General features: G+C 42.6%; 1 protein-coding gene across 1 annotated transcript in view; it reads left to right on the forward strand.

The window, feature by feature from the left end:
- The window catches only part of LOC142764772 (cytochrome P450 2C20-like), a 41084-nt gene extending 20122 nt beyond the window's left edge, over positions 1–20962 (forward strand). The window contains exons 6-8 of the mRNA XM_075865295.1: positions 12603–12858; positions 14277–14467; positions 20729–20962. Coding sequence (XP_075721410.1) covers positions 12603–12858; positions 14277–14467; positions 20729–20913 — 632 coding nt within the window. The 3' untranslated portion in view covers positions 20914–20962. The remainder of the gene's footprint in view (positions 1–12602; positions 12859–14276; positions 14468–20728) is intronic.
- Positions 20963–25715: the final 4753 nt, after the last annotated feature.

Below are 25715 nucleotides of genomic sequence, written 5' to 3' on the forward strand. Positions count from 1 at the left end.
CATTGAAACATGTCACTTTGATTGTGATAACAAGGCAAAAAGTAACAGCTTCGCTTTACCAATGTAAAACAACTACACGTGAATTTATGCAACGTCCAATAACTGGGTGGCCGCTCAGCAGAACTCATGCGCCCCTTATGTATTTATCTAAGAACATTAATGTATCTATCTTAGAACACTAACTAGAACACTAATGCCATTTTCTTCTTCTCAGTCCTTGTACGGCCTGCAGACAGAAAGATTTAGCAGGAAGGGGGGGGGGGCATGTTGAACGGTTGAAAAAAATGCCTATTTTGTGATTTTTTTCGCAAAACGCCCCCTTCAATCTGACCTTCGCGCAAGGGGGCTGGCAGGTGTCATAGGACGCACCTTCTGGCTATGGGCCTGGCCGATGTATGGATCTTTCTTCGTGCTATCTGCAAAAGCTGTCGGCATCAAAAGTGATTTGGCACTGCATGCCTTTAAAATCAGAAAAAAAATTCATGATTTTGTACTTGACGTGCTTTGACACTGGCTTTGCGATCAGGCCGCCTTTCAAAACGCCAGAATTTTGTGCGTTATCAAGTGTGTAACGTCCCGATGACGTTATTGTGAGTCATAATGGCAGCAGATGGCGAGATGTGAACTCATGATCGCATCAGGTGGCAAGGTATCGACACCACCAGCGTCGACACCACCGTCCCAGGCCGCCAACGCCAGCGGTTAATTTTCACAATTTTCAAGTATCTGGAGCTTTCCCCATACACGTAGAAATATAACTACTGCACCACAATCCCATTAACACAACCCTCTGCCCAGTGCCGTTGTCATCATTATCATAATTATTATTAGCCTGAAAACGCCCTAAGCAGAAAAGAGCCTCTTCTATCTTACGCCACTCAGTGCAGTGTTGTGCTTGCTGCTGCCTCTTCATACCCGCTAACTTCCTAATCTCATCTGCCCACCCAACATTCTGTCTCTCTTCACCCGCTTGCCATCTCTTGAAAGTCTATCAGTTCCCCTAATGAACTTTAACAAGGTGCTTGATTGGGCTGGTTGGTGCTGCATGGTAGACGAACAAAATGCTTAACAGCGCAAACGACAGAAGGTGATGGAAGAGACGATAACAGAGCGCTAAACTAACAACCAAAATTTACTGCAATCCAACTGCAATATATAGGAAAACAGAATCTGCGCATAACTACGCAATATCAGCGAAATCGGACACACATGTGCCGAACGGCCTACCTTATCTGGAGCCAGTCATATCAGGGGACACTAGATAACGAAATTCCCAGCCGCGAAGAAAAATCAAAGGTACGCTAACACAGGAAGCACCAAATTGTTGAATGTGGAAGGCTTCGCTAACTCGCGCTCACGCTCATTTTTATATCACCCCATAATCACACACTTGTCAAAAATTGGCGACTGGCAGCCACACTTTTTACAATGGTCCGCCAAGTGGCTGAGAATGGAGCCTTTTAGAGAGTAAGCGTGCTCCTTCAGGCGATCATTTATGCATCAGCCTGTTTGGCCAATGTAACAGAGCCCGCATGTAAACAATATCTTCTATACAATCGATAAAACACATTCAACATAGCGCGTAGCATGTTTCTTAGTACATGCTTCTTTCTTTATGTCCTTCACTATTAACTCTGCGACATAGCCCAGCGAGCTTGTCGTACAACTCGTACCACTCGTAAAACTCGTACAAGACCACTCGTACAACTATTTTTCCAGTGACCTTCTTTGCCTATGGGAAACCTCGTGTACATACACTCTAAAAATTTTTACACCCATAAGGGTGTATTTGTTTTTTCCCATGGGCAACACTCTTTTAGGGTGTCTAGGAACACCCTGAAAAATAAGCTGTTTAGAAACACCTTGAACCCGTAGGGTGTAAAGAAACGTTACACCCTACTTTAATAGGTGTTTTTAAACAGCCCTAAACTATGGGTGTTGGATGAAGCTACACCCATGCGAGTGGGGGGTACACTGAAAACCCTTTTGAAACGATGGCAGTTATATGGATGAGCATACTTGTTCAAATGAAGCGCAATTAACGGGCAACAAAAGCAGAGACACAGGAGTTGACGCTTAGACTTGTGTGTTGAGGAGAGCCGTTCACGGCACTTCATTCTATCAAATATGTATCACCAACTGGCCGAAGCCCCAATTGTTCTCAGGGAGAAGCATATATGAACCTTCTATGCGTCTTAAAGGGAAGAAGGAAGATACTGGTGTCAGCCACTGTCACGCACCTGTATGCATGCAGCTGATAAAATAAGGTGCCATGGTCTTGAATGAGCTGCATCAGATCGGTGTATATAGGTGTACGTAGACTGGGCCGTACACGACAAAGACGGGGAAGACACACACACACACACACACACACACACACACACACACACACACACACACACACACACACACTACACCATAGTAGTGCAAGCAGTAACCTGTACCGTAAGGTCCAACCGAACATAACGCCAAAGCAAAAAAATTATTCCCATATTTTAACATCTGCCTTTATTATATAAAAACTGCAAATCTGACAAACAGGGCTCCGATGGCATTCTGCAAACTTTTTAAATATGTCACGGGACCATGTTGCTTTATCTCTATACTAAAAATTCATTGTTTTCAATACAGTAAATCTCCACAAATTTCAAAACATTTGCACTAGTCGGGCAAATGACTGAGACGTATGCCGTTTGATTGACACCTATACAATAAAAAAACACGTAGAAAGATTAAGCGAGTTTCTGGAGTCACATTTACAACCTATTACATGTCGCAGTATAAATTTCGGCATTAAAAAAGAGAACATTCAGCAAGGTTGTCTAACTGGGGTTGTATTAATGTAATGTCAGTGTTGGTATACTCCTAACTACAAAACCACTCGTCACTGCTGCTTGCACCATCATCTTCAGCTGCTGAGATGACTGGTGCCTTCGAGAGAAGTGGGGCGAAGCTGTTCTTTCTGTACAGAAAATTCAATCCCTGAAACCTAAAATAATTACACACGGAACAATGGCTGAAATTTCACAAAGAGTGCAACATACAGTGTGCACCATGCATAACTAACTGCTTTCTTATGTGTAAGTATAAATTAAGTGCATAGCAAGCATATTCAGTGGCATCGGGCTCCACTGCAGTGAGAAACGCTAGAAAAGGTATGCTGAGCAATAAACGCCATAAAAAGCGTGCTGCGGCAGAATCATTATGCATTTCGTGCCGTAGATATGAACCTTACTTTACCCTTTCAGCTTGCTCGTGCAGGCAAATAAAAAGGTGCTGCTCCAAGTTGATAATGTTCCATTAGCTGCATGCATCAACCACTCCAAGTGAATGTCAAGTTCTATGCTTAAGTATGCATCAACACAGCTGCATGTGTATTTTGCAGATCTATTATGGTACTCATTCGATTAGTTTATTAAAAGGAATACAGTAAGACGCGCAACAACGTATACATATTTTTTCTCTATTGCACAAAAGCACAATGCCACTGAGCATACATGACGGTATGCGCATTGAGAAGGTATTCAGTGCAGGTAATTTGTAAAATTAACTACTGTACAGTTACGTATTAAAATGCAAATGATACTAGTGTTCTTGAACTGGCTCAAATTGACACTATTATATAATGTAAGAATTGGCTATTGGGTCATTCCACATCAGACGTCCAAGCCATTTTGGTGACCACCGCAAATGTATTCGAAAAAAATCGCACTGATTTTACTGCATTAAAAAAGGTAACTGCTAGAATATTTCGCAGACAAATAGTTTATTGGTCACGTGTCTGCCTCCTGAACTTCCCGGATTCTCGTCTGGACGTTTGTGAAAAAAATTATTTCATAAGCATCTCTTCTTCCATGTCAAATTTGGTCTACAAGTTAAGTGAAAGGCTTGCGTAGAGTGTTTGAAGCTCAGTAATATTATTACCATTTTTCGACCACATACGCCTCAAATAATTTACCCGAATTGTGTTATATCTGCATTTTTCTATATCAATATTGCACTTTGAATTACTATCTGAGGAGTGAATGCTTAATCCACATAAGGTATATTTGGAGGATAAAATATTTTAGACCTCTCAAGCTGTCAAACATTACGAGAAAAAATTGCAAATTTCACAAAATAATTGTTTTGTCTATAATGAGACGCAACTTGCACCATGTGGTGGTTGAATTAAAGTAGACGTTGCACCTAAATCGAAGCAAATAAACCGTTCTTTTCATGTGCCAAATTTTGTCATAGCAATTTATGTTTTGAGAAAAAGATCACAGCATATCCACGGAGTGAATGATGATGAATGGGGCGTAGTGTTCGTCTGTCTGGACGCACAAACCAATGGACAGACAGTCTGCGCCAGTATGAACGAACAGAAAGACGGACGGACTCACGGACAGACCGACACACGGAAGCCTGGATGGATGGATGCAGAGACGAACGTACGAAAGCACAAATGTGCGGATGAAAGATTCGCCCTACGAATCATCATTTTGTCCGTGTATATGCTGTGAAAACCACTAACGCCATCTATTATGCAACTCATCAAGTGGCTACATGATACTAGTACGACTACAGAGGAGGGAATGATCCACGGCCTCAAGAGCTTTGCCCCTAATTGATTTTTGAAGTTCCAAGTTCCCCGTTCGCCATTTGGTCATACTGCAGCCGACGCCTCGAATTTCCCCATTGCCGTTGATGGGAAAATTAAAAAAAAAATATTTTATTCCTCGAAATAGAAATTGTAATGAAACTTGTCACATACAAAGAACTGTTTATTTGCTTTCAATTTAGGTAGAAGGTGATTTTTCATTGAACCACCACATGGTGCAAATTGCGTCTCAATACGGACAAAATTACACTTCTGTGAAATGAGTTATCTTTTTTCGTAGAGGTTAACAGCTTAAGGTGTCTAAAAATAATTTTTCATCAAAATATCTTTTCTGTGAAGTAGGTAGTCACAGCTCAGATATTCATACAAAGTGCAGTATAGCAATGAGAAAATGCAAACATAACACACTCTGCCTAAATTCTTGCAGACGTAATTGGCCGAAAATTTGTATAATATTACCGAGTTTCAAACACCTTACTTAAGCTCCATTACTTAACATGTTCCAAAATTGGTATAAAAAAAGGTGCGGTACTTGCAAAATAATTTTTTCACAAACAACACTCAAACAACAGTCTGGCAAGTTTGAAAGGCAACCACGAGACCAAAAACCTTTTTCTCTCCGATATATTCAAGCAGTTCACTCTTTTGAGTGCATTAAATCAGTACGATTTTTTTTCAAACACATTTGCCATAGCCACAAAATTGGCTGGAAAATTTCGAATAAAGTGACCCTGTTGCCTTCAGTCAATTACCGTTGCATACTGCTAAATTAGGGCCATATGTTTCAATCATGCTGTCAGGGTGAGAAAGCATAACTCCTTCCCGATGCAGCGTAGGCTGTTCAGTGGCTGTGCGTGTTGTGTTCTTAGATAGATATGCTGCCCAGTCTTACAATTTGGCTGCAACACATGCTTAGATACCGTGCAGTATGTATAACATTAAAGTGTTTTCGTACAACAAAAAAAACTAATAATACGCTTCACATAGCGAAAATACCTTTAAAATCTGAAGTACTTAGCGAAGTTAAACGCCAAAGCGAGGCGATTACAATAAAACTTTGAATAACAAAAATATAATGAAAGTTGCACATGATGGAAAAAATCTGAATAAAATGTGCTCGAATGTTAGCAGTTATGTTCAAACAAGCGTTTGCGCTGTTCAAGTAGGCAATTCGACCACACACACAGACTAAAAATCTGTTCCAACAAAAGTCCAGCTTCAGTGCTCCATCCGCTACATAGGCACGGCTGTCGGCAGTGTCACGCTACGTTGCGGGTGAACGAAAATACCGGTGCAGACAAATTTAGGGAAATTGAATGTATTAGCAAGTAGGCAAACTTCGCGAGGTGCACCTAACGCGAAACAATATTCTGTGTTGTCATCCGATGCATCAACCTGAGTTATCACGGTAGTGTTACCGCACAAACCGAAAAAGAACCGAAAAGAACGACATGAACACCACGGCCTTGTTTTCCGTTCTCGGTCTTTTTGTGCAATAAGAAAAAAAAGAAAGTAAATGAACTACCGACATGCCCAAGCATATGCGTCTTGCATACGGTTGATGCTTAGAGCTAACAGGCGCCGTCCGCACACATGTATTAATTAGTAAACTAAAATTGATGTGCAGCACGAGCGGGCCCCGTTAAAAACGGCTTCCAACAAAGGGCACCGCAAAAATCTGTTCAATTTCTTCGCTGAACCTCAGCGGCGCACGCTCACTCTGCTTTGTACTCCCAACGATCTAAACAAACAAACAAAAAAGCTTGCCCACAATCACACTTCGCCATCATCCCCGTGAAACAGTTCGGACAAATATTCTCGCTAAGTAAACAAATGCTGATTTGTCATCAACTAATTGAAAATAAAATTGTTCGAAGGCGTTATTCTCGTGCTCACGCAGTTAACAAAGCGCTGAACGGAACAACGTGAGAGCGATACTCACTATTTCAATTCGAGTGCTGCAGAATATGAATCCACACGTCCAGTCTTCAGGATGGTGCACTTTCGCAATAATCAGCACTGACAGAACACACTGGTGGAGCACAGAGCGCAGGCACATTTCAAACTAAACACCGACTAATAAACTCTACCGATCGAGAAGCCACGCGCACCACACGCACACACACGGGAGGGTTTTTCGCCAGCGCAAGCAGTGACATGTAAGACGATGTCGACCCCTTTCCCGCGCTGTGCGCCCGGCGCGCAGCAATACTGGGCAGGCAAGGTTGTCTAGGCGCCTTGTGGCGCTCTCAGACCAGCTAGATGCGGTTTAACGCTAGCTCCGGCCCTCTGCTGATAGCACGGGCGCTGCTTTTTTTTTTTTTTTTTGCGGCAGCGATCTGTTGCGTTATACTCGTCCTTTAACAATGCATCTGAATCGCAGTGAACATAGTGACGGTGCAGTGTGGCCAGCACGAGCTACTAGTCAGAACACGCATTTGTAATATTGAGGAGCAATGTTTAGCGCACCTTCACCGACCTAATGTAGTGAATTTTTGTAAAAAAGCTAAGCTCATGCTTTTTGCTTAGCTGCATGGGTCTTTAGGGACTGTACATTCAAGGTCACCCAGGCGATATTTTATCAGCACTTTCATTTCGGTAAAGACATTGCAACATTGCATGCATCGGCCGTCACAAAATTCGATGAGAACATATTGCTACGCGCGTACTGCTAGGAAGACGAAGACGACAGCGCATACGCGCATCTGCACGCTTTTATGCAGCAAGCAATAACAAGAAAGAAGAGGAACGCTCTGGCACGCAGTAAATAAAAATACTGACCTGCTGGTACTTTCTCGACCTGTTGATTACTACTTCTGTCTTCACGTTGTGGGAATACATTTGTACTTAGCTTGCAGTCCCTGGAACAAGACCACAGCTGAGAATATTTCATCAATGCTGTTTTCTCACTACCTACAAAGTCAAGGCTTTGACCGAAGCACGTCTGCTGGGAAAGTTACATAAGTTAAAAGAAGGGGATCCACAAAAAAACGGGGAGAGGGAGAGAGAGAACTAGAGAATGCGTTTTGGCTCTCCTGAGGAGAGCTCTGTTCGCAATTTAGTCCACAAGGTTCCCGTCATTGTGAGCAAGGCTGCGTCAAGGTCATCGAAATGTCCTTATTCTGCAATTTTTTTTATGATCGCTGTCCTCTTCCTAATTTCCATGACGCACTCTTAAGGACACATGAAGAGAACATTCGCTACAGTAATTAAATAAAACGTGCCTGCTAAAAATACATGACGTCAATGTTCGTTTTTAAGGAACCTGATGGCCTGCTGACGTGGTTATTATGGCTAAACAACTGTGCTGTTTTTTTTGCAGGTGGTGGACGTTTTATCTCCAGCTTTAAAAGCTTCGATATTACGGGGGAGGGGGGGAGGGGGTAGTGTTCTATGCATGGCTACACCAATGTGCGCAACATTACCTTGTTCAGGCAAATCAGTGTACTTTGTGAGTGTTGACTAATCACGCAAATGACACAGATGAAAGAAACAGGTACAGGAGAATTGGCCCTTACTCTATTGAACAAACGTCGCTCCTGTTGTATCTTCCATCTTATAGCAGTTTGCGTGCTTTATCGATGAAAACTGCGTTTCGATCACATTACTTTCTGCTTCGATTCATTACTAGACTCGCACGCAGCTAGTAGTGGGAGCTTTGCTGGTATCAAGATGGTTAACGTATACTAACAGTATAAGCAAAACGGCTCGAAAATGTGCATTTGTAGCCTTGTAGGCACGTGTGCTCAGATTTGGGTGCACGTTAAAGAACCCCAGGTGATCGAAATTTTCGGCGTCCTCCACTACAGCGTCTCTCATAATCGTATGGTGGTTTTGGGTGATTAAACCCTACATATAAATCAATTATTTGTAGCCTTGTTCATTACACTCCAAATATAAGGGTGTAAATGGGGTGTTTTGAGGGAGTTTTATTTACGAACACCTCAAGTTTCAAAAATGGGGCGTAAAAAGGGTGTTCATATGAGTGCTTTTAATGCGAACACCCGTTTTGCACCTTTTAGGGTGTAATTTTTTCAGAGTGTTGTGAATAACAGCCGTGCTGGAATGTGGTTTGCTGAGCAGGCTGTTGCTTTGTCCCATATCAAGCACTCTTAGTGACGTAAGGAGAGTATCGGCGATGGAAGTTAGCAGGGGATTAGGAAAACCTGCTTGTTGAAGGCGATGATCTTGGTTTGAAAAACTACATTCTACCTGGGGGTGACAAGAGCGAGTTAGAGCGGTCTTTAGGCAAGAAAAAGCGATGCCACGCTTGACTAGCTTTGAATGGCGTGACGTAAAAGGAAGAAGGCTTTTCTTTGAGCGTGGCTCGTACCGCCAACAGACATGGTCCACCAAAAAAAGCATTTCCAAGTCTAGAAATTGTAGATTGTCATCAGAAATAAGCTCCAACGTTAATTCAAGTTGCTTCATTGCTTCATTCCTTGGCTGCCAAAAAAGAGAGGCTGACGCACCCCACCAGCACAAGAAGTCGTCGTCCTTGGAGACGTTGCTGTTTCTGCAGGTGTAAAAAAGGTGTTGCAAAATTGACCGAAATTCTGTGAGCATCCAAACCTGGACAAGGTGGAGCTCATTGGCCTCGTAAGAAGCACCGTTGGACGAGTAAAAGATGACGAAATTGGTCGACTCGTCCAGGAGGGAGTTGATTGCTTTCCGCAAGACGTCAAGACGGCTCAACAACGGTCTAGTGCCATAGTCGCCAGCCCACGAAGAGCCGAGGTCAAGCTTATCCAATCTGATAAGGAAGGAGGGTTTGTGTTTATGCCTAAGCATTTGCATGACAGCAAGGCTGAAGAAGCCCCGCGGAAGAATTTCAAGGTGCTCCCAGCCATCAAAGGAGCTAGAGTGAGGACGCAAGCGGCAAAACTGTGCGACGAAGTGGGGCTAACCACTTTGGCAAAGTCCGTAAAAACGGCATAGGGCCTGAGCCTTCGGTCTTTTTTTTCAGTGAATACACACAAAGAAAGCAATCTCTTCAGAGCAATCGTTTCCGAGCGCGGTACTTGGCAGCATCCTGTTGCCTTGTATCTGCAGAGGTCTTTAGCAGTCCTGCCCATTGATGACCCCTGTCGAATCAAGAGCCCAGACACTGTCAGTGATTACCTCCGGACTGAGTGCTCGAAACGAGTAAGCGCCTTCTGTGTTGATGGCAAGGACTTAATTTATTCTTTACCTCATGTCCTTGTGTGCGATTAAGTTAGCCAGTTTATTGAGCGTTATGGCTGCACCAAATTTCAGAATGCACGTGGAATTCTTGTTCACAGGCTTTTAGAAATACTGCGCTTTTATGTGCTTTCGAGCTTTGTACTTTAAAGGACACATTATACACTCAGCAGGAAGGAGTGTGCATTGACGCTTCTTTAGCTTCGGTTCTTGGTGACCTTTTACTCGCACGGTATGACAGAAGTCTCATGGCTAACCTTCATCAGACAAGCACAGTTAAAGTGTTCGGCTACGTTGAAGATTTTTTAGTGTTTCACCCCATCGACCAATTTGACCCTCGACGAACCACCTGTGAGAATTTTCACGTATTTCGGCATGAAATGAAGAAACTTGTTAACGTTGGAGCTTATTTCTCATGATAAGCTACGATTTCTAGACATAGAAATGCTTTTTTTGGTGGACCATGTCTGATGGCGGTACGAGCCACGCTAAAAGAAAAACCTTCTTCTTTTTTCGTCTGCCCATTCTAAGCTAGTCAAGGGTGGCATCGCTTTTTCTTGTCTAAAGGCAGCTCTAACTCGCTCTTGTCACCACCAGGTAGAGTGTAGTTTTTCAAACCAAGTTCATCGCTTTCGACAAGCAGGTTTTCCTAATCCCCTGCTAACTTCCATCACCGAGACTCTCCTTACGCCACAAAGAGTGCTTCATACGGGACAATGCAACAGCCTACTCAACAAACCACATTCCAGCACGGCTGCTATTCCCTACGTACACGAGGTTTCCCATAGACAAACGAAGGTCGCTGGAAAAATAGGTGTACGAGCTGTCTTCTGCGAACACGACAAGCTCGCTGGGCTATGTCGCGGAGTTAATAGTGAAGAACGTAAGAAAGAAGCATGTACTGAGAAACACGCTACGCGCTATGTTGAATGTGTTTTATCGATTGTATACAATATATTGTTTACATGCGGGTTATGTTACATTGGCCAAACAGGCCCATGCATTATTCATTGCCTGAGGGAGCACGCTCACTCTCTAAATAGCTCCGTTCCCAGCCACTTGACGGACCATTGTAAAAAGTGTGGCTGCCAGCCAATTTTCACAAGTGTGTGATTATGGGGCGATATAAAAATCAGCGCGAGTGCAAGATTAGCGAAGCCTTCTCTATTCAACAATTTGGTGCTTCCTGTGTTAGCTTACCTTCAATTTTTCTTCACGGCTGTGAATTTTATTATGTAGAGTCCCCTGATATGACTGGCTCTTGATAAGGTAGGCCGTTCGGCACATGTATGTACGAATTCGCTCATGTTGCGTAGTTATGCGCAGAATCTGTTTTCCAATATATTGCAGTTAGATTGCAATAAACTTTGATTGTTAGTTCAGCGCTCTGTTCTCGTCTCTTCTATCTCCTCCTGTCGTTTGCGCTGTTAAGCACTTTCTTCGTCTACTACCCTTAATTCATCAGCGTTTATCCTGCCTACACGTTTTACACTCGGCCCGTGTCCATCTTTTCTTCTTGATATCAACTATCATATACTTAACTCTGATTTGTCTCCTGTACCAGTGTCGTATTGACATTTTATTGTTTAGGCAGAAGCCTTAGATACCTCCACAAATGTGAAAATTCAGCGTCACCATTGCCTGTGATGCCGGGCGAATGCTTAGGCGAATTCTAGGTCTAAAGCGAAAGCTAAGAAATCCAGTGAGTTTGTTTCACTATGGCGTTATGAACTGAAACAACTTGTTTTACTGCCCTTGCTAAAATGCGCAGACCAAATCACTTGCAGCTCTTCAGCTCGCATATATCCCCGACCGAGTACCGTGGACACCATTCTGGAATGTCATCCAGAGAGCTCATTGCGAGTGAAGGTGAGGAAAGCAGCCCTAAGCTTCTTGAAGGTAACAGACTTGGACCAGCAGTCAGAATTACTGTGACGTGTGACTGAGTCCACGTGCCGTCCTCTCTCCTTCTTTCCGTCTTTCAACCTCCCTCATTTTTGTCCCTAGTGTAGGGTACCATACCAGTCGCTCCGGGTTGCTTAACATGTCTGTCTTTCGTTGCGCTCTCGTTCTCTGGTGTGTTGCTTTGTACTGACTAAAAATGAAATGCTTTGAACGCCTAATTTTTGATCAGATATCTCATAGCTGATATGCAATTTATGACGAGGCCGCAATGTTTCGGCGCCCCGTTGACGCAGCGTCATCGGTCGTGATTTATGCTTCCTTACTTGATTTCATTTTCAGTAAAAGAAAGCCTTGAGAAACATTGGTAGCACCAGTTATTAAACATGGTTCTTCAAGCACTGCTTCCAGCAGACGAATACGAACGGCCTGCATAAAGTGTTTAATAACTTCGCCATTTGCATGCATAAGTGGTATAATGGTGGTGCAAGGTTTACGTCGATTCAAAGGAATAATAATTTTTTGCGCTTGCAACTATGCTGCGTGTGTTTCAGAAGAGAGCAGAGAGCAGTACTTGTGCATGACACTTGTGCGCATCATGCTACCTCTATAATACTAATACCATCATGGCTTCGCTTATTTCTAGAGACAAAATGTTTTCACCGAATTTTTGTTAGTTGTAAGCATAGGTGATATTACGCGCTGCACTGCGTAACATTACCAAAAGCATCCTCTCTACATTCAGTATTGACTTCTTTATTTTAAATTCAAAGCACCAAATGAAGTCTTCAGAAAAATTATAGCCAGTCTAATTACCTTTCGAGAGCTGAAATACGGAACATATAAAATACTTGTGGATTTTGTATCATGAAAGGAACTGACAACTCTGCTTTCGCTTGCTCTTTACTCCCAAAAGAACGATTTCTCATAGGCAACGTGAAAACCTTCCTGATAGCAGGGACTTTCAGCACGACAAACACGATGCATTGGCACCTTTTGAACTTTGCGACCAGACCAGAATTACAAAGAAGAGTGCAGCAGGAAATTGACGAAGTCATTGGCTCCGAGAGATTGCCCACTTGGGATGACCGGAGGCATATGCCTTATACGTTAGCCTGCTCCTGGGAAATTCATCGATGGAAGCCGGCCCCACCACTTGGAATGCCAAGAGAGTAAGTCCACTATAATTCCTGCTACTCACGTTAAGTGACTTGCTATGCTTCAAATGAAAAAAAAAAACCCATGAACTGTAGTTTTATGCTTGACCCATAGTTGGGCAGAAAAGTGCAACTCACTCAGACTCAATCAATAGTTATATTGTCTGCTTTGGATGCACTCGAACTCTAAGGCGTCAAAATGTTCCTGAGATGGACACACTCCGGCACACTATCAAAAAAATTTTCTCTGATCAAACTAAGTCCGGCTTGAGCTCCCCAAATTTTCACTTACCCGGACTTATTCAGAGACAGACTCTCGGCTTGATTTGAGTAGGAGTCCAAGTGAGTCAAATCATCACTGTGTTCACCAACCTGGGGACCGAACCGGCATTTCTACAAGTATACTTGTCCTCCACGAGGCTACAACGTTACTTTAAAGCTAATACTTCAGTGCTCGTTCTGTACTTCAAGGCTAGAGCTTTACAGATCTACAAACTTAGTTTTAGTCTTCGAGTATGCAAGTCTGTTTGTATTAATGTCGGCTCGAGGAGACTAGCCTTGTCCACACACATTTTTCATGGCAATCTCTCATTTTCGCCTTTCTGTCGTTTTTTTTCATTGCTGTCGTCGAGGTCATTCAAGTTGGGTTTGCTTATAGCTGGCAATTTACCATGTCTATATTATGAAACTTAGAACAATAAGTCGCACCACGTACCAACCATTATACACACTAATATCTGCAGCGCTGCGAAATATTGCTTAGGTCTTTCAATTGTGAAGTTGTCAGTGCCTGTTATGTCAACGCCTACATGCCGAACAGATAGTGGGGAATGGTGGCTCTCGCTCTCAAAAAAGCAGACGTGAATAATTAACCGAACCTTCTGGGATTTCACAAGACATCCATGCCTCCGTGGCTGACGTCATACCGCGAGGTGCAGCTAGGCCTCAGTTCTCCCACATTGGGTAATATTGCACACAAAGATCATTGAGAAAATGCAGCCATTTATATTGACGGTGTGCGTGAAATCAGGCCACTTGCCACTCCGATGAATTTTTTTCGCAGTCAGGCTTTTCCGCGAATATAAAGGAGAAAGCCGCCGCTTCTTAACACCGCTACTGTGGAGACATATCTCTCTCGAAGACAATGTTTTGAGGTGGATAGTTTACAGCCAAGTTTCTTAATTTCACATAACAGTGATCATTTATTTCCCAACAATATTTTGGAAAATAATAATTGGGCTTTACTGCATGGTATGTATACGTAGTGGCATATGCGGTTAAATAGAACACTGGCATCTGAACTGTGTTTTTTTCATGGTTTAAGTGGACCGCTTACGTACACGTCCCGAAAGACGAAGAAGACAGGTACCTCTTCTTTTCACATGCACACTTCTTACGTTGCTTTTGCGCCATGTGATTCTTGCTACATACAGAGCAAACAAAGACGTTCTGGTCGACAACTTTATCATACCAAGAGGAACTGTCGTCATTTTTAATCTGTGGGCAGCACACTACGACGGCAATATTTGGCGCGAACCACATCGTTTTGACCCTGGCCGATTTCTTGACAAGGATGGGGTCTTTCTGCCAGAGAAGCTCGAGGATGTTATTCCGTTTTCAGCCGGTAAGTTATGCACCTGCTTTACTTACCTCAGTAGATACTCAACGAAACATTTGGCCCCGTATTTGCATGTTCCACTGCAAATGTCGTGAAAAGACATTAATCTCGCATGTAGAGGGAGTGAACAAAACGTTTATTTGATGTTCTGTGCGAAAAAATTGGTGAATTGTATTCTGAAAACATTGCGTTAGAGTGTCTCCATCCATGCAGTGAAGGCGAACGAGCGCATCGAGGCACGTTAAACACGAGCTCTATTGGCAGTTATCTTCGAAAACGAAAGAAGGCGTGCGCGACTGTCTCGGGGGCAATAAGGTGTATAACGCAAAGCGACGGGCAGGTGCCGCCACTGTGTCATCTTAGCAAAGTGTTAGAAACACTTGCCTTTTTGAACATAGCGTTGCATTGTCAGCTCAGCTTGATAAACGCTACGGTCCTTAGCATTGCATATGTATGTCCCCTCTAGTATAAAGACACACATAAGGAATATTAACCTGCTGTCATGGTTCCTCAGATATGCGCAATAATTGCTTTTTAATTGACAATCGCACAAATATGAACGCTGAAACTTGAGCAATATTGGTGGGCGCTTAGGATGGGCGTTGGTCGTTTGGGGGTTTTTGGGGGGCTGTTTGGTGCATTGTTACGACGGACAAACAGATAATTGTATAGCAGACAGGCAGACCAAATTTTTTGCGCCGAAGTACCCCGAGAAAAACTATCGTCTTTACAACCTGTATTATTATTATAACTACTCTTTGATTATCTGGTGACTGTGCCTTGTACATAACTCACAATGCTTGATGTGGCACCCGTTGGAAAATATCTCAGCCCATAAGCGTTCTGTGGGAAGCACATCGTGAAAAATGAGAAGCCACGAGACAAGCATCACCGTCACAAACTTCACGCGTTTGTATATTGTGCAGGCTATCGATTCAGTATTGCAGGAAAGATGGCTGAAGAGGCTGCGCAATGCTGCTTTGTTGGCGTGACATCAATACTTGCTCAAACAATTATCTGATAAATCTTGAAACGAGATAACTAAAACGAAACGTGAACTACCTGCCACACTGAAAGGCTTGCTTGGCGATTTGCTGTTATGTACGGGAGTCATAACGACTACATTCAACATGTGCGTTTAGGTTCCTTGATATAAGGGCTATTTATTCTCATGCTTCGTAGGCATTCCATGAATGAAACTCTGACATAAAAGCCAGCCCGAGCCAATCTACAAAGTCCTCATTCTATTCTAAAAATTGCGCTGCTCGAAAGGACTGTCCAGTGTTATAAACGCAGTCTTCTAGTGTTCTATCTTTTCGAATTCAGTTTGTCGATAGCTCGTCGATCTAAGAGAAGCACCTTGCGTGTCAGGGTCGAGCAAAGGCGTCGTGTATAAGCGGGAGTTTACATGCGTCATTTTTTGTCATCTTCAGCGACAGTGACCGACACAAGAACTCAGAACGCCAACCCTCTTCGTCAAGGCTACTTGCGATGGACCACTGCAATAAACTGAGTTGGACTAGTTGGCTCGGGTTCATTTTGAAGCAGCGCAGAAGACAAACACACAAAAGACTTAAAAACCGAAGTACTGACTGAAAACTGAGTGCTGCATTTCAATGGAAACGAAAAGAACGCGAAAAAAAGTAAAACTTGCGTGAGTAACCAATGCACATGACAAAAAGATTAGACTTGCATCAAAGTTAAGTATTATCTAAAGATGCAGCTCACTATCAAGACCCGCCATAGATTCGGGGCTGTGACACACCTTGCCATTTTTACTGATAGCGAATGCTTCAGCTATCAGCCTTATGCAAAAGGTCATAGTGCCCAAATATTGTGATTGTGTGGCCGAGCTCTGGCAACAGCCGCAAGAGGACCATTGGGTAGATAAAGGAAATAACGCGTACTCTACGAAGAGCTGTGGTAGCCACGAAGGGAATGATGAGGCAGCGCGCCGTTTTCCTCACAGAAACGTTCCCGCAAGACATCGCAATTAGAATAGGCAAGATAGTTTTGGCAAAGAATAAACTGCATGCTGTACTTCAATGCGCACATTCTGCTAGACAACACATTTTTACTGGAGGCCAATTTATCAATTTTGACTGACTGGTTATCCAGCCTAATATTAGTGGAAATGTAGACGTTGACATAAAACCTGTCAACAGAGTGTGATCTTGGTTGAGCGAATGCATCGCTCGAATAAATATTTGTGGCACGTTGAAAGTGTAGCATCATACTCAGTCCCCTCTTTTTTTTCATGCTTCCGCAAGTTGCGCAACAGATATTCTAATAAACTCGCCAGCAATACTTTGCATAATGCAAGATACCATGAATACATGGATCACGGCTAAGCTCTCAGGCTTTCGTTATTTGCAAATTAGGTAGCGTTGCTTGACATCCTTAGCTTTATTCAAAGCTTTTAAGACTGCTCTTGCAAACAATAACTATCACTTGAGCGTACAAGAAGTTGCAGCTTCCGCGACAGTGTGAACACAGAATAACAAGCAAAGGGAAGAAAGTAACAGAGAAGAGTGTTAACGACCCCACTTTCTTCACCGAGTACACTCAGTGCTATGCTAGAACGTCGAAGTGTCGCCACGATGTCACGGTGATTTCTTCTGAATGCAAAAACGCTCTTAAAGGAAAATAATGCAGCGCAAACTAGAAAAAGACAAGAAAAGCAAAAGATAATAGGACGGCCGCTGCCTTTTGGCAGAATGTTTAACTACAGAACAGACAAATTTATCTGGGCTCTCGTAATGATATTAGAAAAGTTTGTTTGTGCCAAGAAATGAACTTTCTTGAGAAGTGATAACGACGGGATACTGAATCACCTTTTTTGTTCACTCATATAATGTTTTTATTTTTGCGCTCCATGAATTTTTGTAGATTTCGGCATCGCACATCTAAAACGAACCCTTTTAAGCGGCAATTCATATTTTAGCGGAAACAGCTGTGTGGGCCACATTGTAATTTTGATGCTTATTGTGACAACGTGAGAAGTTGATCGTGTGGTAGATATGTCGTACCAGCCTAAGAAACCAAAGATATTCTGAGAGATGTGCTTTATATATATTAAGGTGCATTCTTTTTTATATCGGTAACATTGTGCAACGATATTTTCCTTTAGAAAGTTAACTATAACAGCAAAGGAGATATTCAGCTTGGAAGGCAGTAGTTTACTTGTGTAACACAAGGAAAGTCATGCCCCATTTAGAAACACAGTGTGCTAGAAAAAAAAATCCTCATAATATCTTTGCATAAAGCACTACAGGGGAAGACGCGATTTTTAGGAGCGATGCAAAGAGTAATAGTATTTAATTTTACAAGCTTCGGCTAGCTTCTGCCATAATATATGCATCGATTCGCTTTGAGCTGGCGTCACTTCACTTGCCGAGCTTTTTGCGTGCACTTGCTCAGCTGTTTCATTCACTGAATGCATTAAAAAGACCATTTTTGTGGCCACATGCCGCTTCAGCGGGATTGCTTGAAGTTATGGACATCATTGTAGTGTTATATTAAAGTGAAATTTTCAGATGCTTCATCAAAAGCGACTAGCGGTCTTTGGCATAAGCAGACCTGGTAGAGCCACTCACTGATGGAATATTTTGTAGGTTTACAGTACGCATTACAATTTACATTGTAGGATTGAAACATTTTCCTTATGACCAGCCCACTCTGCATAGCATTGCAAGACGAGGTAGTTAATATAAGCACATCGCAGCCTATTTTAGCGCACACTGACACACAAACAAAGAGAGGGAACCACACCAGTGCTACTATAAACTCAAGACTTTATTTAAAAACACAACACACACACACACACACACACACACACACACACACACACACACACACACACACATATATATATATATATATATATATATATATATATATATATATATATATATATATATATATATATATATATAAGATCTAACATACAATAACGCCAAGGAGTGTTTAGGGGAAGTTATTAGAACCAATGTATTGTAAATAGGAAGAAAGAAAATTGAGTGAAAAAATAACTTGGCGCGAACATTATTGTCTGTTAGATCTAATTATTATGGTGTCAAAACACGGTAAAACGACCCCTTAGGTGCACACTTCTTTCCCTTGTGTGTGTGTGTGTGTATGTGTGAGTGCGTGTGTGTGTGTGTGTGTGTGTGTGTGAGTGCGTGTGTGTGTGTGTGTGTGTGCGTGTGCGTGTGCGTGTGCGTGTGCGTGTGCGTGTGTGTGTGTGTGTGTGTGTGTGTGTGTGTGTGTGTGTGTGTGTGTGTGTGTGTGTGTGTGTGCACCATCGTAATTTCAAAGCCCGGGGCTATCACACCATATCTGATATTGTCATTTTCCGCTTCAGCAGTCACACTTCTTTTTCTAGAATTGTCACTGAAGTGTGGCTGATGCAAGATTGTTGCCTAATGTTGATGTAAAATGCCTCCGTGATCTCTCGTATTGTGCGATCATGATGCCTAAAGAAAATTATTCTATTTTAGAAGAGTGCCTCGCATCCGAAATTCGATCAATGTATGGCCAGATGCGTTAGCGGCGCACCCTGCTTTAAGGATGAGTAGCGCTGCGTTAGGCGTATGTTTATGCAGTGGCCAGCCTGCCTCACATAGACTCACATGTGGACATGTGAGTGTGAGACATGTGGACGAGTGTGAGTGGGGCAGGCTTTATACGAAAATAAACGCTGCATGAACGGTAGCCTGTCTGCGGTGACACTTGTGGATTCCGCTAATGCACTGCCTTTTGTGGTCTTTGGTTAGCGAGGCACTCGCGCTTGAATATATCGCATAATTAAAACACCTTAACGGCTGAACACGAAATTCGCAACCTGTACTTGTTGGTGACTTTCCTTAGCAATATTTACAGCGGCGAATTTCGCTTGTCCTTGGTCAAGCCTTTAGATTTATGCCTGCATTGACGCCATCTTGATGCCCCAATGAGGTCTCAGTGAAACGGAATGGTAATGTGTGAATTACGTAGAAAGTGAATTGAAGCTGTGCGATTGACAGAACACGGGAAGAGGGCACATGAAATATTGTAAACTTCGGTTTTCAGGCCAGATACAAATAAGTGCCTTAGTGAGCTTTCCGTTTTTCTACATAAAAATGAGCTTGAATCAATACGGTAGCTAAAGGAACTTGAATATATTGTGCGATAGTGCCGCGACTGCTTGTGCGCATGCGTGTGGTCAGAAGTACAACTTTGGTGTTTTGAATACATTTGGTGGTTAGTCTGCACCCGTCCTGTCCACTTCACCTCATTATAAGTCACCCGCGCAGATTAAATTCGGTTTCAGGCTCATACCAAATAGTCCCCCGACGCAGATCACCTGTGTACTATACAGTTACACGTTTTTGTGCTGATCAGTCATGTTTAGAAATAGAGTGTGTGGTGGGTAACTGCTTTAATCAAGTTGGGTTGATGTACAACGTATAGTTTGGGTGCACGTTAAGGAACCCCAGGTGGTCAAAATTTCCGGAGCCCTCCACTACGGCGTCTCTCATATACATATGGTGGTTTTGAGACGTTAAACCCCACAAATCAATCAATTACAACGTATAGTTTAACAGCAGGTGGCTCTGACAGGGAAAAAAATCGCAATAAAACTGATTGAGCATGCCATACGTCCCCAGGTTCACTGTGACAACGAGACCGCAAACGCTAAATAATGTTCAGGACGATTCCAGGCAGCAATAAACCATGCTGCCGTTCGAATAATAAACGTTCCGCGAAGAAGCATAATACACTGGACTTATTTATTGAAGCATATTCAAAACTGAGGTATCAGAGAGAGGCAAGCAATAACACATTGCCTCAAAAGCATAGTTAGTACGTGGCCTCGGCACATAACTGTTAAGAAAGTCAGTCGGGGTGTATAGAACTGTATAGCTGTACATTAGATAAACTTCTACCTAAGTGCAATTTTTATGGCATGAGATCAAAGGGGGTCATATACAGTATTTGTATGGAACGTGTGTATTGAATATTTTCTATTCAACAAAAATTATTCAAGCGTGGTGCCTAACTGGAAACTTTGAAACATGTCCTAAAGCCGTTTTTTTAAATTACTAACGTGTTACTTTTGTGCTAATGTAAGTTACCTGATTGTTACGTGTTTCGACGTATGTTGGTCAGTCCATTGCATCAGAATAGCCCTTCTGTACTATATCTTATTTTGAGTCATGTGCGTGTTTCTTTGTTTTCTCACAATGAGCACCATGAGAATTTTTTGTTCGTGGCAATGCATTTCAGGAAAGAGGTCATGTCCGGGAGAGGTGTTTGCTTCAATGGAGGTCTTCCTGCTGGTCACTTTTCTTCTGCAAAAGTATCGTATCGTCCTCGAGAAGCCGCTACAGTGTGATCTCAATGACCCGAGCTTAAGTCTAGACAAACTGGATCATGTGAAAGTTCGATTTTTTCCACGCATTTTAGCGTGAGGCTTTATTTTTAGAATAAAACCTTGAGCCAGCACCACTTCAAAAGTAATTATTTATTATTCTATTCATTTATTATTCAAAGTCGTTTATTACTTGCGAACAATGTTTGTCAAAACCAAAAATGCTTATTCATGCGCATTCATCCTTCATCAGACTGTAGTGTTTACTTTTGCACTCTCTTGCGCGAACATCGCGGATTGTTCAGTGACGACATGCCCCCCTTTATCTGACAATGATGTCGGGGGGTGGGGGGGGGGGGTTGTTCATAGGCAGAGCCAGAAATGTTCTCCATCTTGGAAACTGAATATCTTCAGCACTGAGACTACCACGCTACCTTACACTCCACCACCTTTTTCCTTCACTGATCTTGGTTAATTTCACGAAGGTTCCCCCCTCGACGTCCTCCACAAGGAGTTTTCTAAAATGTGTTGTAGAGGGGTCTCGGGTGCTGCGATCGTTCAGTCACTATAGGAATAATGGAAAATACACAAGTTTGCCTATTCTTTGTGCTTACGGCTTGAAACATTATTGTTGTTTTGTTTGTTGTTTTGTTTCGGCTTTGTCTTGAACAAACAAAACGGGCCGTTATAAACGTCGTGACCCCACTTAAATCGCTTAGCTTAACAAGTGTCCCTCCTAGCAAACACTGTTCGACGAACTAAGAAGATCAAAAATATTATGCAGATATGAATTTAAAAGGGAAGGAAGAGTGAATTGCAGACGTTTTTGACCCGAATTTATTCTGGTAGTCTGGGGTCGGCACAACCCAAGTTCACCGTAAACATCCTTTGAAGGAATAGCCTTTCAGATGTAAGGCGTCTAAAAAAGCTGATCGTCTCGGCGTTACCATTCTGCACACATGTTTTCCACAAACTTTACACATTGGGGGAAAATCGTATTGTACGGCACTTCATCAGTAGATGCTGGTATACAGTAACTCACGCCATATTGCTTGGCGACGCTTTTCAGGTTGCACCCCAATTTATTGTGAATGCTATCGGTTGTTTTGTGGACGTTGGCAGAACTAAAAGACTAGGATGAACACGGTAGTTTTCCCGAAAGTCAATGTTTCCCGGTAACATGAGTGAAGATCTCAAACTACAGGCGAAGGCAACACTTGATGCCAAATAACGTTTATAAGGCCCCGACCTTTAGACTAGGCATTCATGGGCACTCACATGCTGTCAAGTACAAACGCAAGAAAGTGTGTTCATAGGTAATACTGCAATACTGAAAACAATCTTCATAACATTTAATTTATGGTCTTATATTCAAGTGTAGCGAGAGGAAGGCGAAGAAAAAAATAGCCGTTTCCCTAAAATCGGATCTCTTGCAATAACACGCTCAAAAAATGAACCCTTGTGATTTTAGATTTTAGGCCATTTGTCCTTGCAATCAGCCGTTCATGAAGTCTGTGAGGATTTCAAAGAACAAATGCATTGGCTTTTGTCATTCTGAATACTCTTATAAACTCTTCTATTCTGAAGAAACGTTACCCATTTTCGTGAGACAGAGGAAGAAGTCACCTAAAGCAAGAGTCAGCTCGTTTCTTCGCTTCAGCCGAGTAAAAGTTTTTATGTTTCCAAAAAGACCCCTGAAAATGCATTTTAAGCAACGGTGAGTGATTAGCCACACACGTATGCGAAATGAATATTCAAGCTGGACGTTACATGACAGCAGTAAAAGTTAAACTACAATCATGTCCCAAGTGCCTGAAGTTCACCGCTTGTTCGTCTAACGATGAATATGCTGCATTGTGCTCTTTTCGAATCAGTTCTTGAAAACGTCTGCTGTCGGTTCACTGCAGAAAACAACAAGTTTTTATGAATGTGAAAAATAATTGGCTCAATGAAAAGGACCACGCAAGCGGCACCCTCGCTGTCATACTTTTGAGAGCCATAACCACTTTGTGGAAGATGTTCCAGAAGTGTTCTAGCAACAGCACACGAAGCACGAACAGCTTGGATCATAAAAAAATTGCGCATGTTTCTCCATTCTTCGATGCAAAGGACGTCGAAAAACAATAGTCTTCTGTCTCCAGGCACTGCGTGAGATATGGCGCCATCTAAGAGTAATGGGAAGAAACGAAAATTTTTTTTGTAGAACGTAGAGCCAGCGGTAGATTGCAGAACCGGGTTGTTTTAGATTTAGCCCCTGAATTTTTAGCGAATAGTGTAAAACAACTGTCGCATTCGCAGCGGAGCGTAATAAACACTTCGGTCTCTAGAATAACGTAGCTGTGTATTTTCTACATAAAAAGACAAACTTCCTAAGAGATACATAATGAGTTTGTGCCTCGAATATTTGTAGTACTGGCTGTTTGCTTAACAATGTTCACAAATATTAACGCAGCCACTAGACTAAGATGTATGAGCTATATTCGTGGACTCAAAGTTTGGCCGGCTTGCTGAATTGTTGAACAGGTGCGAAATAACCTGAAGCATTTGCGCGTTGAGCTATCGTAAGAAAGACTTTCGTCTTTAAAAATGGTGGCGCACAAGCATACAAGAAGCGAGCACCATAAAAATGTCGACGACCACGATCACCCACCTCACCAATGGCTGACCACAAAACTTTCCAACAAAATTCAAACACGGCGACGCCACGGAAACCACGAGCGTCCACTGGACGCCATAAATTGGGTGGGCTGCAGTTTTTAGCAAAGTGGTTGGACGCAAATTTTTGCTTTTGTCTCGATTGTGTGATGACGTCCAAATTTCCTCTGCAAGTAATAAGGGATTCCTTCACCTTTACGGTTAACGCCGAGACTCAGTACCACTGCAGTGACGGCAAGCGTCAAAAACTCTTTATTTGCTTGCGAGTGTGACGCACTGCATGATCTTTTCACGAGCTTAAGCTGAGAAATAATAAAACATGGCATACTACCTGAAGTAATCATGCCGACCATAACCAGACTTTCGCTACTCGCTCTCTGAATGACAGACATGAAGAAAGCCTACAGCCTCGATTTCTCTGTTAGGTAATACTAATTGGAAACCATCAGATAATTAAGCCAGAGAGTGTAATGTCGAGGCCGATGGTATGAAGCGGGATGATTTTATTGTGTATAGTGCTCCATCGGTTGCCTTGACAGGTAAGGAAGTTCACGTTTGGGAGTGTGTGCATGAGGCAGTAAATTGGGTGGGCTGCAGTTTTTAGCAAAATGGTTGGACGCAAATTTTTGCTTTTGTCTCGATTGTGTGATGACGTCCAAATTTCCTCTGCAAGTAATAAGGGATTCCTTCACCTTTACGGTTAACGCCGAGACTCAGTACCACTGCAGTGACGGCAAGCGTCAAAAACTCTTTATTTGCTTGCGAGTGTGACGCACTGCATGATCTTTTCACGAGCTTAAGCTGAGAAATAATAAAACATGGCATACTACCTGAAGTAATCATGCCGACCATAACCAGACTCTCGCTACTCGCGCTCTGAATGACAGATATGAGGAAAGCCTACAGCCTCGATTTCTCTGTTAGGTAAAACTAATTGGAAACCATCAGATAATTAAGCCAGAGAGTGTAATGTCGAGGCCGATGGTATGAAGCGGGATGATTTTATTGTGGTTAGTGCTCCCTCGGTTGCCTTGACAGGTAAGGAAGTTCACGTTTGGGAGTGTGTGCATGAGGAAGTCACATAACGCATCCGTTTTGCCTTTTTTCTGACGCTATCGGTGGCATGTCTAACAAAGTCTTGACTTTCTTTTTTCGGCACATACGCTCTGGACACGGGTTGGTGCAAATGAACTCTCCATAGGGATAGCAGGACCTTTTATTCAAGTGTTTATCTTAGCCTGTCTTGTTTTCATGCCTTTTTCCCCCTTCTGGTAGCTACACCTAAATATTTGGTGTTCCTTTCTATTCAAATTTCAGTTGAAATGTGCTTATGCTGTGTCTTTCGCTCGTCTTACGTGCGTGTCTTTATAGCTTCCAAAAGCTATGTGTCAGAACTGACTCACCCGAATTCAGTGCATTCGCAGTGTATAGAAATTACTGACATAAGTTCTGACAAAAATGCCAAGAATCTAGTATAAAAATGCAACTTGACGCCAATAATAACGAGAATCTCATTCCCACAGATGCGATTACTTCACGCCATATGCGTATGTAATATGTGTATCTAGTCAGTTCTCATATCGTAAAAAAGATCACTTGTCACTACATGTCACAAGAAAAATAAATGTTACACAACCTCCACCATGGCTTTGATCGTCGCTGACTAACGCTCCCAGGTTTAAAGGGGCCCTGCAACACTTTTATATCATGGTCATAAAGTGATGCTGATTGGTGGTAGATGCTACCGAGAACACGCAAGTCAGATAATAAAGCGCTGCATGTTGCCTGGAATTCACAATATATTATTATAGTCAGCTAAAAATTGTTTTCTCTTCTTTCGTGAAATGACAGAAGACGCTCAAAAGTTGCGTTTAGAACGCCATATATCAGCCATTGACTAATTTTAACATGGCGTGCTCAGTCGTTACAGAGATCACCGCGAGAGTTCATGACTTGTCCACGTGTGCGCGTGGGATCACACGAAACAAACCGCGTATTACAAGAAAAAAAAGTAAAAAGTACTCAAGGTTGCAAGGTGTGCGCGACGTGATTTCTTTGCCCTTGTCATTCATCCCTGCTTAGCGTTTAGTGCTTTCATCGGGACGAGAAAAGAAAGAACGCGATTTCAACATGCGACAGATATTCATAATCAACTGTACTGGTAATGGACGGATTCTTAAAATTTTGTGGCGTTGAATTTGTGAGACAATGGGCTCTCTTAGTGAATGAATTCCACGATTACTTTAA

Source organism: Rhipicephalus microplus, chromosome 6 (genome assembly GCF_043290135.1).
Source record: "Rhipicephalus microplus isolate Deutch F79 chromosome 6, USDA_Rmic, whole genome shotgun sequence".
Lineage (NCBI taxonomy): Eukaryota > Metazoa > Arthropoda > Arachnida > Ixodida > Ixodidae > Rhipicephalus > Rhipicephalus microplus.